General features: G+C 53.2%; 2 protein-coding genes across 2 annotated transcripts in view; one reads left to right on the top strand and one right to left on the bottom strand.

Moving 5' to 3' along the window:
• Positions 1 to 6,400, top strand: part of ANKMY1 (ankyrin repeat and MYND domain containing 1) — a gene marked incomplete at its 5' end in the record, with an annotated part of 92,010 nt that extends 85,610 nt beyond the window's left edge. Inside the window, one exon of the mRNA XM_012810401.1 lies at positions 6,264 to 6,400. Coding sequence (XP_012665855.1) covers positions 6,264 to 6,400 — 137 coding nt within the window. The remainder of the gene's footprint in view (positions 1 to 6,263) is intronic.
• A 2,605-nt stretch (positions 6,401 to 9,005) lies between these two features.
• GPC1 (glypican 1) lies at positions 9,006 to 13,409 on the bottom strand. Its single transcript, XM_012810407.1, has 8 exons — positions 13,257 to 13,409; positions 12,527 to 12,918; positions 11,799 to 11,964; positions 10,635 to 10,765; positions 10,412 to 10,531; positions 10,178 to 10,311; positions 9,700 to 9,875; positions 9,006 to 9,290 (listed from the first exon to the last, which is right to left on the bottom strand). Exons 1-8 carry the CDS (start codon positions 13,363 to 13,365, stop codon positions 9,058 to 9,060), a joined length of 1,461 nt encoding a protein of 486 aa, XP_012665861.1. The 5' UTR covers positions 13,366 to 13,409; the 3' UTR covers positions 9,006 to 9,057.
• Between the last annotated feature and the right edge of the window lie 579 nt (positions 13,410 to 13,988).

The following is a 13,988-nucleotide window of genomic DNA, read 5'->3' as shown; positions in this document are numbered from 1 at the left end:
CCCCAACTCACTCTAACTGAACCTTTGTGTCCTTTGATCCACCATCTCCATTTTCCAGTCACTGGCAACCACCTTAGACGCTGTGCTCCTGTGAGTTTGAGTGTTTTAGAGTCGTACACAGCTCCATGTGAGACCATTCAGTGTCTGTCTTTCTGGGTCAGGTTTATTTCACGGAGCATAATGTCCCCAGGTTTGTCTGTGTTGTTGAGAACAGCAGAACTTCATTCCTTTTAATGGCTGAATAATATTCAATTGTGTATATGTACCAGATTTTTTCTGTCCATTCATCTCTTGACAGGCACTCAGGCTGTGTCCATATCTTGGTTATTATGAAGAATGTTGCAATGAACGTGGGAATACAGATATCCCTTCAATATAGTGACTTAATTTCCTCTGGATATACACCCAGTAGTGGGATTGCTGTATCACATGGTGGTTCTATTTTTAATTTTTTAGAAACCTCCATATTGTTTTCTATAATGGTATACCAATTTATATTCTCATCAACAGCATATAAGACATCCTCGCCAACACTTGTCTCTTTTATATACTTTTTCATTTTAACATTTCATCTTAACATTGAACATTTAACAGGTGTCTGGTCGTATCATACTGTGGTTTTGCTTCTCACTTCCCTGGTGATTAGTGATGTTGAGTAACTTCTTACATACCTCTTGCTCATCTTCTTTGGAAAAGAAGTGCCTATTCAGATTCTATGCCTATTTTATTTTATTTTTGAGACAGAGCCTCAAGCTATCCCCCTGGGTAGAGTGCTGTGGCATCACAGTTCACAGCAACCTCCAGCTCCTGGGCTCAAGTGAGTCTCCTGCCTCCACCTCCCAAGTAGCTGGGACCACAGGTGCCTGCCACAATGCCTGGCTATTTTTTGGTTGCAGCTGTCATTGTTGTTTGGCGGCCCAGGCTGGATTCAAACCTGCCACCTTAGGTGTATGTGGCTGGTGCCTTAGCCACTTGAGCCATAGGTGCTGAGCCTCTATGCCTATTTTAAAAATCAGGTTAGTTTGTTGTTTTGCTATTGAGTTGTACAAATGTCTCCTGTATTTTGAGTATTAACCCAGTTGAGACACATGTTTTGCAAGGAGGTTCCCTCGTGCTGCGGCTCGGCTTCACTTTGCCGATGGCTCTGTCGGTTAATGTGTGGGTCTCTCGGTTTGGTGCAGCTCCATTTTCTACTGTAGCTTTTGTTGCCTGTGCTTTTGGTGTCATATCTAAAATAAATTTTGCCAAGATCAATATTGAGAAACATTTTCTTTGTTTTCTTCTAGGAATTTTCTGGTTTCATACCTTATATTTAAGTTTTTAATCCATTCAGAATTAGTTTTGGTGTATGGTGTAAGATAAGGGCCCATTTCTTTGTGCATGGGCATCCAAGTTTCCAAACTCCATTTGTTATATTCCTTTCTCCACTGTTTCCTTGGTCCCCTTATCAAAGGTTAGTTGACTGAATATGTGTAGGTTTATTCCTGGGCTTTCTATTTCATTCTGTTGGTCTATGTATCTGTTTTTCTGACAGTACCATATTGCTTTGATTACTGTACCTTTGTATTATAATATGTTTTGAAACCATAACTGATACCTCCAGATTTGTTCTTCTTTCTCAAGATTACTTGGGCTACTTAGAATATTTTATGATTTCACACAAATTATAGGACTATTTTTTCTATTTCTGCAAAAACATGCCATTGGAATTTCAATAGGGATTGCACTGAGTCTGTAGATTGCTTTGGGTGCTATGGGTATTTTCATAGTGTTAATTTTTCCAATTCATGAACATGGGATATCCTTCCATTTCTTTGTGTCTTTGTCTTCAATTTCTTTCAACAACATTTTATAGTTTTCAGTGTACAAATCTTTCACCTTCTTAGTTAAATTTATTACTCAGTATTTTATTCTTATGTTTTATGCTATTTTAAGTGAGATTATATTCTTAACTTCTTTTTCAGATAGTTCATTTTTAGTGTATAGAAGCACAACTGATTTTTGTATGTTGATTTTGTATCCTGCAACTTTCCTATATCCATGTTTTTTCTTGTTGTTGTTATTTAGAGATATAGATTATATAGATTACACACACACACACACATATATACACATCATGTCATCTGCAAACAGAGACAATTTTATTTTTTATTTTTGAGTGTTGCACTGTCTCTTGGGATAGAGTGCCATGATGTCAGTCTAGCTCATAGCAACCTCAAACTCCTGGGCTCAAGTGATCCAATTGCCTCAGCCTCCATAGTAGCTGGGACTATAGACACATGATACCAGGCCCAGCTATTTTTTTCTATTTTTAGTGGAGATAATGTCTTGCTCTTGCTCAGGGCTCAGCTGGTCTGGAACTCCTGAGTTCAAGTGATCCTACTACCTCAGCCTCCCAGTGTGCTAGAATTACAGGCATGAGCCACTGTGCCTGGCCTAAACAGAGATAATTTAATCTCTTCCTTTCAGATTTGGAAGCTTTCAATTTGTTTTTCTTGCTTAATTGCTCTGGCAAGTACCCCCAGGTATCATGTTGAATAGAATTGGTGAGTGGGCACCCTTGTCATACTCCTTGTATTAGAGGAAAAGCTTTCTTTCACAGTTTGGTGGTGGCAGCAGCTTTTGGGCTCATGAGGGTATGAATGTTCTCCAGCAGCTCAGGAGCTTGCTAACTACCAGAGATATGAGGAAAGAAGAAACCCCCACCTACCTTCCCACTGAGCTCCAAGTTTCTCTGGGGTTGGTCTCTACTGATATCTTGTTTCTTCTTGTTCTGCTCCACAACTTCTTCCTGCAGAATCTCTAGAAGGTTTTGATACCTTTCCCTCAGAGTTACATCTGAGCTGTGTTAATTTTTTTTATCTGAAACTTATACTTCTTTTTGGGACAATCTGGCAACTGATGTCTCTAGGCATCTTCCCTGTCACTAATTGGCTAATCTGAAAAATCTACCTTTTAGTTTGCTGATTCTTTCTTCAGTATGATCAAGACTGTCTTCAGCTGTAGGATTTCTGTTCGGTTCTTTTTATACTTTCTATTTACTTATTAAACTTTAAACTTTGTTTATGCATTGTTTCTTTGATTTCATTTGGTTGTCTTTGATTGTCTTATTGCACTTCTTTAAGATGATTGTTTTGAATTCTTTGTCAGACAATCTGTAGATATCCATTTCTTTGGGGATCACTTACTAGAGTTTAATTAGTTTCTTCTGGTGGTGGCACGTTTTCTTAATTCTTCATTATCTATGTAGCCTTGTGTTAGTGTCTTCATTTGAAAGACAAATACCTTTCCAGTCTTTACAGGCTAGTTTTGGCAGGTAAATATCTTCTATTGGGTCCCTAGGCTGAAGGGATTGCCTCTGGGATTATAGTTGAGTGGGTCACATTGCTGCTGCTGGGTATATAGTGGGGCTCACTGTTAGCAGACCTGTCAACAGGGGCTTGAGCAGAAATTGACCCTTTTTTTCCCCCTGTGTAGATTTGACTGCCTCTACATTTTGAAGAATAAAGTTGGGTCTGGGACAAGAATACATCAGTCACTAAGTCCCTGAGCAGGCAGGACTTGTCCCAGATTAAAGCTGAGAAGGAATGGAACAAGTCACAGGGATGCTTTCGAGTTCATAGCTGAGACTGAGTTCTGCAGGCTTGCTTGTGGGTGCAGATGGCCGTCCCTACTGTCAAGTTTGTGGGTGGACAGGACTGTCTCCACCCCATGGCTAAGCAGGGCTGTATCTGGGTCACAGGGATCCTCCAAGATCTGTAGGTAAACTGAGATTGGTAGGCCTGTCTCCTGTGGCACATACGAGTCTGTTTCCCAGTGGTCCCTGGGCAGGCAGATCTGCCCCTGGACTCAGGACTACTTTAAGATCTGCAATGGGACTGCAATAGGTGGGCTTGTCTCTTGGCTCACAGACACGTATGTCTTCCTAGCAGGTTCTCTGGAAGGCAGGACTGCTTTCAGACTGGAGGTGAGAGTCTGGAGCTGAGTTACAGGACTATTTCCGGTTCTGCAGTGGGACCATGGTTGGCAGACCTGCCTCTGGGGGCATGGACTGGGCGTGCCTTCCAAGAAGTCCCAGGGGAGATGACTTTGGTGACAGGACCAAGGACAAATAGGGCTCTTTAACTGAGCCCATTGTGGGATGAGGACAACTCAGGGTCTGTAGCCAGGACTACAGGTGGTGATCTTGCTACCTAGGTGCAAACCTGCCCTCTCAAAACAGCCCTCCCCAGTCTGGGGGTTCCATCAGAGTTTTGCAACCTTTGATCTGAGTCCTAAGGCTCCCACAGAGGGACTTTTGTCTGTGGATGGCTGTCATTTTCTTGTTGCTGTTGTTGGGGGGGAAAGGTACAAGCAGATTATCTGCTGATAATCACATCCACTTGGTGCTTTTCCAATTTCCTTATTTTTCTTTTGTTTCTTTTAAAAAGGAATCTTTTTCTTACCTTATGGTTTCTATTTCTTTGCCAACACAAAACACTGCTTTTATAGTGTTTTATAGTCTGCCCTATTATTTAAAGTTCTCAGGATGCTGGTCCTGGTGGTATTTTTTTGAAATGTAATTTTTTTTTTTTAAGTGTGAGCTTGTATTACTAGGGCATCGTGATTTCCACTTTCTCTGAGGGAGTCTCACGCTGCCTTGGTGTGGGCGAGTCCTGCAATGGCTTCTGTCCTTTCTCATTATTCTTTGTCACCAGCCACTGATTCTCCATGGGGAACATCCTTCTTTCTGCCCAGAGCCCTGGGCAATATGAGTTTGTGCAGCCTCTCCCTGACTGCTTCTTTGAGGTTTGCATCACACCTGAGCCTCTGCTGGGAGGGGATGGTATTTCTGCATGTAACATGCCAATTCCCCTTCTGTTCACAGAAGCCTTTAATTTTCTCTTTTTGGTACATGGTGTTTAGTTTCTCTGTGATCTCAAAAGCTGTGCAGCTGACCTTGGGCAGCATTTCGTTAGGGTTGGGAGGGAGAGGGGGTTATTTTAGCAGAGTCTACTGTGTTCCTACAACCTTTTCAAACTAGGCATTTCCTAGTATTTCCTTCTGTTTCTTGCAACTTTTACATCAAGATAGTCAGTCTGATTGCCCAGGTCAACACTGTGTACTTTGAGGTCTCCTGTAAATTTTTTCTGGTTCATCTTTGTACATCCTTGGGTCAAGTATGAAAATAATTGGGTTAGAAACCATCAAGGTGAGCCAGGTGTGGAAGCTCGAGCCTGTAATCCTAGCACTCTGGGTGGCTGAGGCCGGTGAATTGCTGAGCTCAGGAGTTTGAGACCAGCCTGTGCAAGAGTGAGCTGTCTCTACTAACAATAGAAAACTAGCTGGGCATTGTGGCAGGTGCCCGTAGTCCCAGCTACTCGGGAGGCTGAAGCAAGAGAATCCCTTGAGCCCAAGAGTTTGAGGTTGCTGTGAGCTGTGACGCCACAGCACTCTACCTAGGGTGATAGTGAGACTCCCTCACTGCCTCCCCCCCCAAAATCCCCCAAACATCAAGGTTTCTGTTCATATTTTTAGACCCCAAGAAAGAAGGAAAATGCTTGATGCACTCGAGTTTCACTTTGGGGGGTAGCCCTGTCTTGGTGGGGTCCCTGTGCACAGAGGGATAGCCTACTGGGTGGTGGCAACCGCACATCATGTGGCCCTGGTGAGGCCTGTAGGATTCCTGCCCCGGCCCACTGTCGTGCTGTAGCAGCCTCTTTGGTGGGGTCTCAGTACCCCATCTGTGTTCCCCTTCCCTAGACTCTGCCCCCATTTGATGGTCTCTGACACATGCCATGCTACCTGTCTTCAGTTCCCAGTAGGGAGAGACAACCCAGTTAGGATCCTTCCATGATCCTTCCACTGAGAGATGGGCGTGAGTCCTCCATCCTGAAGGTGAGGGAGCATTTGCATTACAAGTGGTGCTTCTCACCAGAGGGCCTTATCCCCAGGTAAAGGACACTCAGTGTCACGCGGACCGGACGGGAGCAGTGTTTGTGTACACCCAGGAGTGTGTGTAAACGTCTCTGTGTGCCTGTGTGCTGGATGGGCTCATGCAAGTGCCAAATCCCCACACAGAGTGGAGAGGAACTGAAAGGTCTCTGTGGGCAGCACGGGGTCCTGCAGAACTTGGGAACTTGAGAACTAGGGCTCAGAAACTCAGGGGTAGTCTCAGGCATGGCACCACGTGTGGCCCAGGGCAGGCAGGGCTTTGAGACCAGCATATTGGAAGGTGTCCTGTGCTAAGTGCCCATCTCACCTGTCTCCTCCTTTTCTGACAGCAAACAGAAAGATGCACATTTCTCACTCGAAGGTGGACTTTCGGAAGTCCTGGAAGCAGCAGAGCAAGGCGGTGCCCCCAAAGCCCGAGGTCCTGCTGGGCCGGACAAAACGTGTCTATTCCGCATGCCACCAGTGAGCATCTAGCCGCTCCCTGCCAGGGCCCCTGAGGCTGCTCCCACTCCAGCCTGCCCAAGAAGAGGTGCTGGGGCTTCTCCCAGGCGTGTGGTGGGGCAAGCAGGCAGGCAAGGACAGCTGCCACCAGAGGCCTGGCCACTGCAGGTGTCTTGGGGGAGGCCTGTGTGGAGCCTTCGGACCCGCCAGGAGCTATGACACCTGAAGAGCTGCATCTGAGTGTGCTGCTTACTCCTTTGCATGGGGAGGCCCTGCTTCTCACACTCATGTAGGGCCAGGAGATCCCAGTTAGATGTCTGCCTGTTAGACTAGTGCAGATGGCAACTCCCAATAAAACAGCCCCTTGGGGCACACCCAGGAGAGTGGGTGCTTCTGCCAGCGCCGCTGTGTTGGCCTTTCTGCCTCTAGGGAGCCTGGCACTGGGACCCCCCACAGGCACAGGGGCAGGCTGCAGATCCCTTGAGATGACACTTCCTCCTAGGGACACAACCTGTTGAGGATAGATGGGACCATCAGAACATGCTGCCAGGCCCAGTCTTGGGACAACTGGGTCCCCTTACTGTGGCCTCCTGGGCATATAAGGCCACCTGCAAGGACTAGGATTTTCCTGGGGATCAGAGGACCTGCCTGTCCTGTGTGGCCAGAGAAGAGGTGGGCGTGGGGGGGGCAGGTGAGTGGCCCTTGCTGGAAGCTGCCTGGGGTCTCTGCGGCCCCTCCCTCTCCCCTGCACCAAGGTGGGTGCTCAGTAAAGAACAGATCAAGTCTGCCCAGGTGAGACGTGGAGACACAACTGGGCCAATTGGACCCAGCACAGCAAGTGTCCCTACAGACTCCACTTATAGTGTCTCAAGTCCCTCCCTGTCCCCCAAGATGCCCTGTCCCATCGAGTGCACATGCAGTCTCCCCTGGGCTGTGTGGGAAATGAGTTGAGCAGCTCCATGAGGCCCTGGCCTGCTGTAGGTCTCCAGCCTTTTATTCATACAAGGACTCAAAGAGCACATGTCACCCACAGACTCAGAGCAGCGGGGGCACCTCATGGAGGAAGGTCATAACGGGCTTAGCCATTGCCCTGACTGGTGACTACTGGGGGCTGCCCCTTCCAGAGATGCGTGCAGGGTGAGGCCCAGAGCACTGCCCCCTTGGCCACTGGGGCACAGCAGGGGTGCTGCTGCCCTGTACCCCACCTGAGAGCTCCTGACCCTGCCTATCCTGGCACTGGCAGAGAAGGGGCCATCTGGTGAAGCATAGGCTGGGGGCCCAGACTGAGCATGGCTAAGGTCTGACTCCAATGACCAGAGGCCTCGGTCCATGTTAGGGGCTTCCCCAACTGAAGGACGAGGAAGGAGCAAAGCAGAGCTAAGCAGCCCTCCCAGGGCCCGTGTGGGTCATGGCAGCTGGTGTCCCCAAGGGTCTCCTTCCATTGCAGGGCCCCTCTGTGTCAGGAAACCATCCCCCATCATGGGCCTGCTGGCAGCCAGGACTGCAGTGGGCAGGCCCACCCAGGCGCAGGGGAGAGAGTCTGACAGCCTGTAAGTGGGAAGCTCCCACATCTTAGGGCCACCTGGGGCCCTCCAGAGCTATTTTGGAGGGGCTGAGACAGCAGCTTTCGGTCTATGAACTTGTGCACATCTAGAAAAGCCCTTAACTGTTGGCTGGCTGGGGTCAGGAAGGGACCCAGGTGTCTAGTGTCCCTCTGTCTGCAGTGCCAGGTCTTGCTGGTCATCCAGCATCACTGGGGCCAGGTGACAGCCTCAGGTCACTCTAAACCCTGGCCTGCGTCCCCCCAAGCTGGGACCTGGCTCCTGGCCTGGGTGGGGAGGGGGACCCTCACACAGTGCCGGACCCCAGCAAGGGCCACTGTCTAAGCGCCATGTAAAAGGGGACTGCCTACATCTGTAAGGGGCTCTGGGGGGCAGGGACAGCACCCACTCCCCAGAAAGCATGACAGAGAGCACAGCCCAGAAGTGGTCAGCTGCTGCCTCGTCTGGACATCAAGGGATCCCTGACAGCAGGTCTTTTGTGAGGGCAAAGTCTGTGCAGACCCCGCAGCAGCGCCTTCCTGGGGCCACCCTCTCACCTCAGGGTTGGGGGCCTCTCAGTGGCACAGGGAGGGTGGGGCCTGGCCTTGGAGCCCATGCTGAGTCAAAGGTGTCATGCATAATCTCAAGGGTGGTAGACACCCCAATGGCCCTTATAGGCTCCCCCTCAGAGGGGGTGAAGGGATCTCATTTTCGAGACCTGAGCTGGTGGGGTCTGGGGGTGGGTCCCCAGGGGAGGAGGCAGGAGAGGAAGGCACAGGCTTGCTCACGGTCTCCAGCAGGATGTTGCTAATGGTGCCTCCTCCACAGGCCTTGGGTAGGGGCTGCTTCTGCAGGGGTGGGGGGCACTGGGGACAGGGGTGGGAAGCTGGAGGTGCCCCTGAGGTCCCTGAAATACATGGCTTTGGGGGGGCACTGACTCCCAGCTGACCTGAAGGCCTCATACAAAGTTAAAAGCCAGGGGACAGGTGAGGCCAGGCCTGGGCCAGTGCAGTGAGTCCCTGTCCCCACCTGCCCTGTACCCCATGTAGGCCTCTCAGCCAAGGGGAATTAAATATTGTCCATTCTGCATTTTGGCAAAGTCAGTCCTTGGCCTCAGTTCCTTGGGGCCATGGGGCTGTTATCACCACCGGGGCCTGGCTGCTGCAAGGCCCAGGCTGAGGATGAGCAGGAGGAGGAGGAAGGCGTAGGGCTGTGGACAGCAGGCGGCTGAGGTCTTTGCCCCCTCCCGCTCGGACAGGCCGGGGAGGGCGTGTGTCAAGGGTGTCCGGGAGCTGGAACTCTTTTTGCTGGACTTCCGGCCACAGAGGTCATCTGGACAGCCATCACCACTGCCAGAGCCACTGCCGTCATCACCTGGGAAGGAGAAGAGGCTCTTGCAGGCTTGTTCCCACTCAGAATGAGAGTGGGGCCTCCCCTCCCATGAGAATCCCATGTGCCAGGGGACCTGATGTCCTTCACATGTAGAAGCCAGTGGCACCCTGACCATAGCAGCCCAACTCTGTGGGTAGCCTGGAGACTCTGGACTCCAAGTCTGCCCCCTGTAGTCCCACCTGAGCCAGGCTAGGCCTCAACCCTGCCCCGGGACATGGGCTGTGTCCATGCCTGGGTGGCAGCAGTGGCTTCACAGTCACTGCAGGGCACAGGGGCCAAGGGCCCAGGTAAGTGAACCTGGAGGGTGCCTGGCACCCTTCCTCTCCTGGGCGGGCCTGTCTCACCCCGGCTGAGCCCCTCTAGTGCCCCCTGCACCCTGCCCACTTCTCACTGGCATCCTGGAAGTCCACGTCATTGCCGTTGTAAGCGCTGCGCAGCCGGTTGGTCATGATCTTCAGCTGCATGATCTGCTGCCGGATGGTCATGTCTGGCTTGGTGATGTCCACCTCTACCTCAGGGTTGTTGATCTGGTTGGCCAAGCCATCGCCCATTACCTCGGGGAGGTACCTGGGGGCAAGGTGGTAGAGCCCTGGTCACTGAATTGGCCCTGCAAAGAGGCACTGTCCTAGTGGGACGCCCCCACCCTGTAATTCTGAGAGTTCTGGCCCAAGATGCCCGTGTAGCCACCTCCAGTCAGGTGTGAGCTGTGGAGCTGGCATAGGCCAGATGAGGCCCTCCATTCAGCTCCCTGCAGCTGCTGCATGCCATGTGCACGGTGTGTCCACACACATATGGCACCTGGCACCATGTGCCAGCCCATGGTAATCCCCTGGAAAGAAGGGTTTGTGGCCAGCCAGGCAGGTACCTACCGGCCCTTGGCCATCCCATTCCAGCAGCGGTCGTCACTGGCGGTGCTCAGGGCCATCTTCTCGCTGCATAGCGTCCCTGGGAGGCTGATCCAGAAGTCCTGGACATCTCGGAGCTGGGCCTTGGCCTCAGAGACCTGCCAGGCATCAGTCAGGCCACTGGGCTGCCAGGGCCAGTCTGCCCCCTAACACCTGGGGCATGGCCACAGCCAGCGGGCCAGCTTTGAGGTCACTCACCAGCTTCTCCAGAGTGCCCATGGGCGGCTTCTCCTGTAGCACCAGCTTGCCCCGGCGCTGCCGCTCTTCGGGGCCAGGGGCCTGGGGATTGACCTTGGGGTTCCCACAGCCCTGGATCACCTGGGGAGACACCACAAGGGTCCTGGAAGGGCAGCAGGGCACCTTAGGCCCAGATGGGGCCACACTTGGGGGCTTCATGCTTACCACACCCTCCTGCCTGCACCTTGGCCGTAAGTGTGTCCCTGTTGTCCTGAAGGGTGTTGACAGCCTCTGCCAGCCACACGTGCACACTGCCGATGACACTCTCCACACCTGATGGGCCCCAGAACTTGTCGGTGATGAGCACCATGGAGTCTGGCATAGGCATGGACAGACAGGTGCACACGTCACCATGAATGCATGTTCAAACCAGTCTCAACAGCAGGGTCAAAGGCACAGGTCAGCCTGGGAGACGGTCAGCGCACTCTGGTTGGCCAGCTTATTGTCATATGCACCGGTCATGTACACTTGTCAGTAAGCACACAAGTGCCTGTGGGCTGGGGTTGACATGACATGCATAGGGACATTCTGTATGCTTGTCTGGCTACTTGACCTCCATCTTGATGCAAACTGGCTCATGCAGGTGTTGACATGTGCATGAGCTAGTGTGTGTGCAACCTTTGCTCGCTGGTCTGCCTCCTGCCACCACGGACATGGGTACTCACGTGTGTCCACATGTATGTAGTCAGCACACATACATGTAAAACTGACACATCACTCAGTTTTCTTGTTGGCCACACATCATATGTACACTAGCTCCCTGGGTCAGCACGTGCACACCGACCTGTAAGATGCTGACCCACCTCATGTCAGCACGCGTGCTTGCCAACTGACACCTATGTGCTGACATCTATGACCGTTGGCTTGCTGCATGCCAGCACATGTTAGCACGTGTGTCAGCACACATGCACATGACCCACCTCATGTCAGCACATGGACACATAAGCACACAGACTTGGCATGCACTGGCCCAGTCTCAGCACATGTACACAGCAGCTTACATGTATGCTGGCCCACCCTGTGTCTGTGCATATATACATGTTGACTCACACATGTCACACTATGTTGTCATATGTGTATACTGGGCATTCATGCAGTGGGAAAGGACAAGGAACTATGACCCCACGAGCCTCTTTCTGGGTGGCTGCCCCAAGTCACAGACTATTGGTAACATTCAAAAGGCATCCTTTTCCCTTGACTCATGGCTCCACCCAGATCTGGCTCTGAACTGACACCCTTGGACCCCTGAGCAAGACTCTCTAGGCCTCTGGGTCTGAGCCCTGAGCTAGGGTCTCCCTACCTCCAGGTGCCTGGCTGGGTGCCTGAGGATACAGGCCTGACCACTCACCCAGGAGGTTCCTCCATTCGGCGTCCAGGTCAGCCTGGTTGGCAAGGCAGCCCTTGAGCACATTTCGGCAATAGTCAGGGCAGGGCCGGGCACCAGGGACCCCCAGGCAGTGAGCACAGTAGACCAGCTTCATGACGGCCCGCGAGCACTCTGGGGCCAGGGGCACCTGGGGAGTGAAGGCAGCCTGAGCCAGGCCTCAGCACCCCTAGGATGCCTATTGGACCCTGACCAGCCCTGAAGTAGCTCTGGAGGCAGAACAGTCACAGGGCCAGGACTCCTTGGCACTCTGTGGTCACTAACACTCACAGGAAAGCATGAATACTTCACCAAAGCTTGGAAACTGGGGTCCCTGGACTTGGGGAGGGTCTGGGCTGGTCCCCCTGGTGAGGGTCTGGGCTGATGCTTCCTCCCCCATTCTGGGTACAGCAGGCATGGGCTGCCCATGCCCCTGCATGCTGTGGTAGCCCCAACCTGCTTGAGCCTCCCCTCTTCTGTCTCCCGTCTGTCGTGACCCTACGAGAGACAGCCAGGATCCATATCCAGCCCCAGGCCTGCTGACCTGTCCCACCCTGCCCAGGATAGAATGCTGTTGGCAGGCCGTGGGGAGCAGCTGGAGCAGAAGCCTTTAGGTCATGATGGGGCCAGGACACTGGGCTGAACCCAGGGACATGGGAGACAGAGCGTGGAGGCCCTGGGGGACTTCTATGAGCCTGGGCAGCTATACACACCTGGGCCACCTTCCGGACCACGTCACTGGCCACGCCCAGGCCTTGCACGAAGGAGCGAGCAGCCACAAAGGCGCGGGTGGCTCGTAGGCGCAGCTCCCGCGGGGCCTCCCCAAAGGGCCGCAGTGCCTCAGCCTGCTTGCCCAGGCAGTCCAGGTAGTCGTCAGGCAGCAGCAGCTGTGGGTGCAGCTGCCGGAAGAGGCGCTCCAGCAGGCGGGCCCAGAACTCTGCCAGCGTGTCCTCCAGGTGCAGGTTGGCGCCGCGGTAGTAGAGGCGCAGCTCTGTGTACAGGTCCCGGAAGGCCCTGGCGTTCTGCGTGTACAGCTCCCCGAAGGCGCTGGGGAAGGCGTCCTGCAGTGTCCGCTCTGAGTCGTTCAGCAGGCGCTGGAAGTGGTCTGTACACAGGGGAGGGGGTGAGGCTTGGGCTGCTCTTCTACCCTGCTGGCTGCCTGGATGCTGTGGCAGTCACATCGCGATGCCTGCCTAGGATAACCACTGCCCTGAGAACACTCGTGTGGCCAGGAGAGCTGGTACTGAGCTGCAGTGGCCAGATGGGCCAGAGGGTGAGCGGAGACCGCACCCTCCCACCACAGTGCAAAGGCCCAGGCAGTGGGTCCTCTCTTGGGTCTCAGGCCTTTGACACCTGCCAAGTCGCCCATCACTGGGGAAGACCCACACCCACCTCCCCACCTTGCTGGCATCCTGCAGTTCCCTGCAGCAGGCCTGCACTCACCGTCGAAGCTGTGTAGCTGGGCAGCCAGCATAGTCTGCAGGGTGCGGCTGCTGTCCCGCAGCGCAGTCTCCAGCTCAGCCCGGCTGCGGTTGGCCAGATTCTCCTCCATCTCGCTGGTGCAGCAGGTGTAGCCCTGGGGGCAGATCCGTAGATGCTCACCTGTGAGGAGGGGTGGGCATGAGGGGGAGCCAGGATGGCAGCCTCAGGCTCTCCTGGGTACAGGGGCCAGGACAGCAGGCCCAGGATCTGGTACAGCCCCTGTGTGAGGACAGAGACCAGGACCCAGGCAAGGCTGGCCTGGGTCCTGCCATCTACCAGCATGTGACACAGGCAGGGCCTCCTCCCAGCCCTTCAGGGAAGCCCTGGGAGGAGGCAAAGGTAATTGTTATCCTGCACCCAGCCTGCTGCCCCCACATACTTGAGGAAGACCTGGTGCAGGGCCCCCAGCAAAGACCTTGCCTCAGGGTGCTTGAGGGGATGGGGAGGGGCTGCCAGATCTGACATGTGCCCCTGGCCCAGGCCTGTGGCTAAGGATGGGAGGGAAGGAAGGAATCCCAGCCTCCTCTCTCCCAACATCAGCCCCAGGAGGCACCAACCTCCCATTGTGACACCCATTCTGGGCTGGCCAGACACTGGCCCCAGAAGACCCTTGAGCATGGCAAGATCCCAGGCACAAGTCTGGTGAGGGACAGGCTCTGCGTGGGCCATCTGACCACGCCCTGAGCCCCCTGG

This window comes from Otolemur garnettii, unplaced genomic scaffold (genome assembly GCF_000181295.1).
Source record: "Otolemur garnettii isolate 467f Iridium unplaced genomic scaffold, OtoGar3 scaffold00133, whole genome shotgun sequence".
Taxonomy (NCBI): Eukaryota; Metazoa; Chordata; class Mammalia; order Primates; family Galagidae; genus Otolemur; species Otolemur garnettii.
Note: the sequence above shows the minus strand (reverse complement) of the source record. Positions and strands in the feature narration are given on the sequence as shown.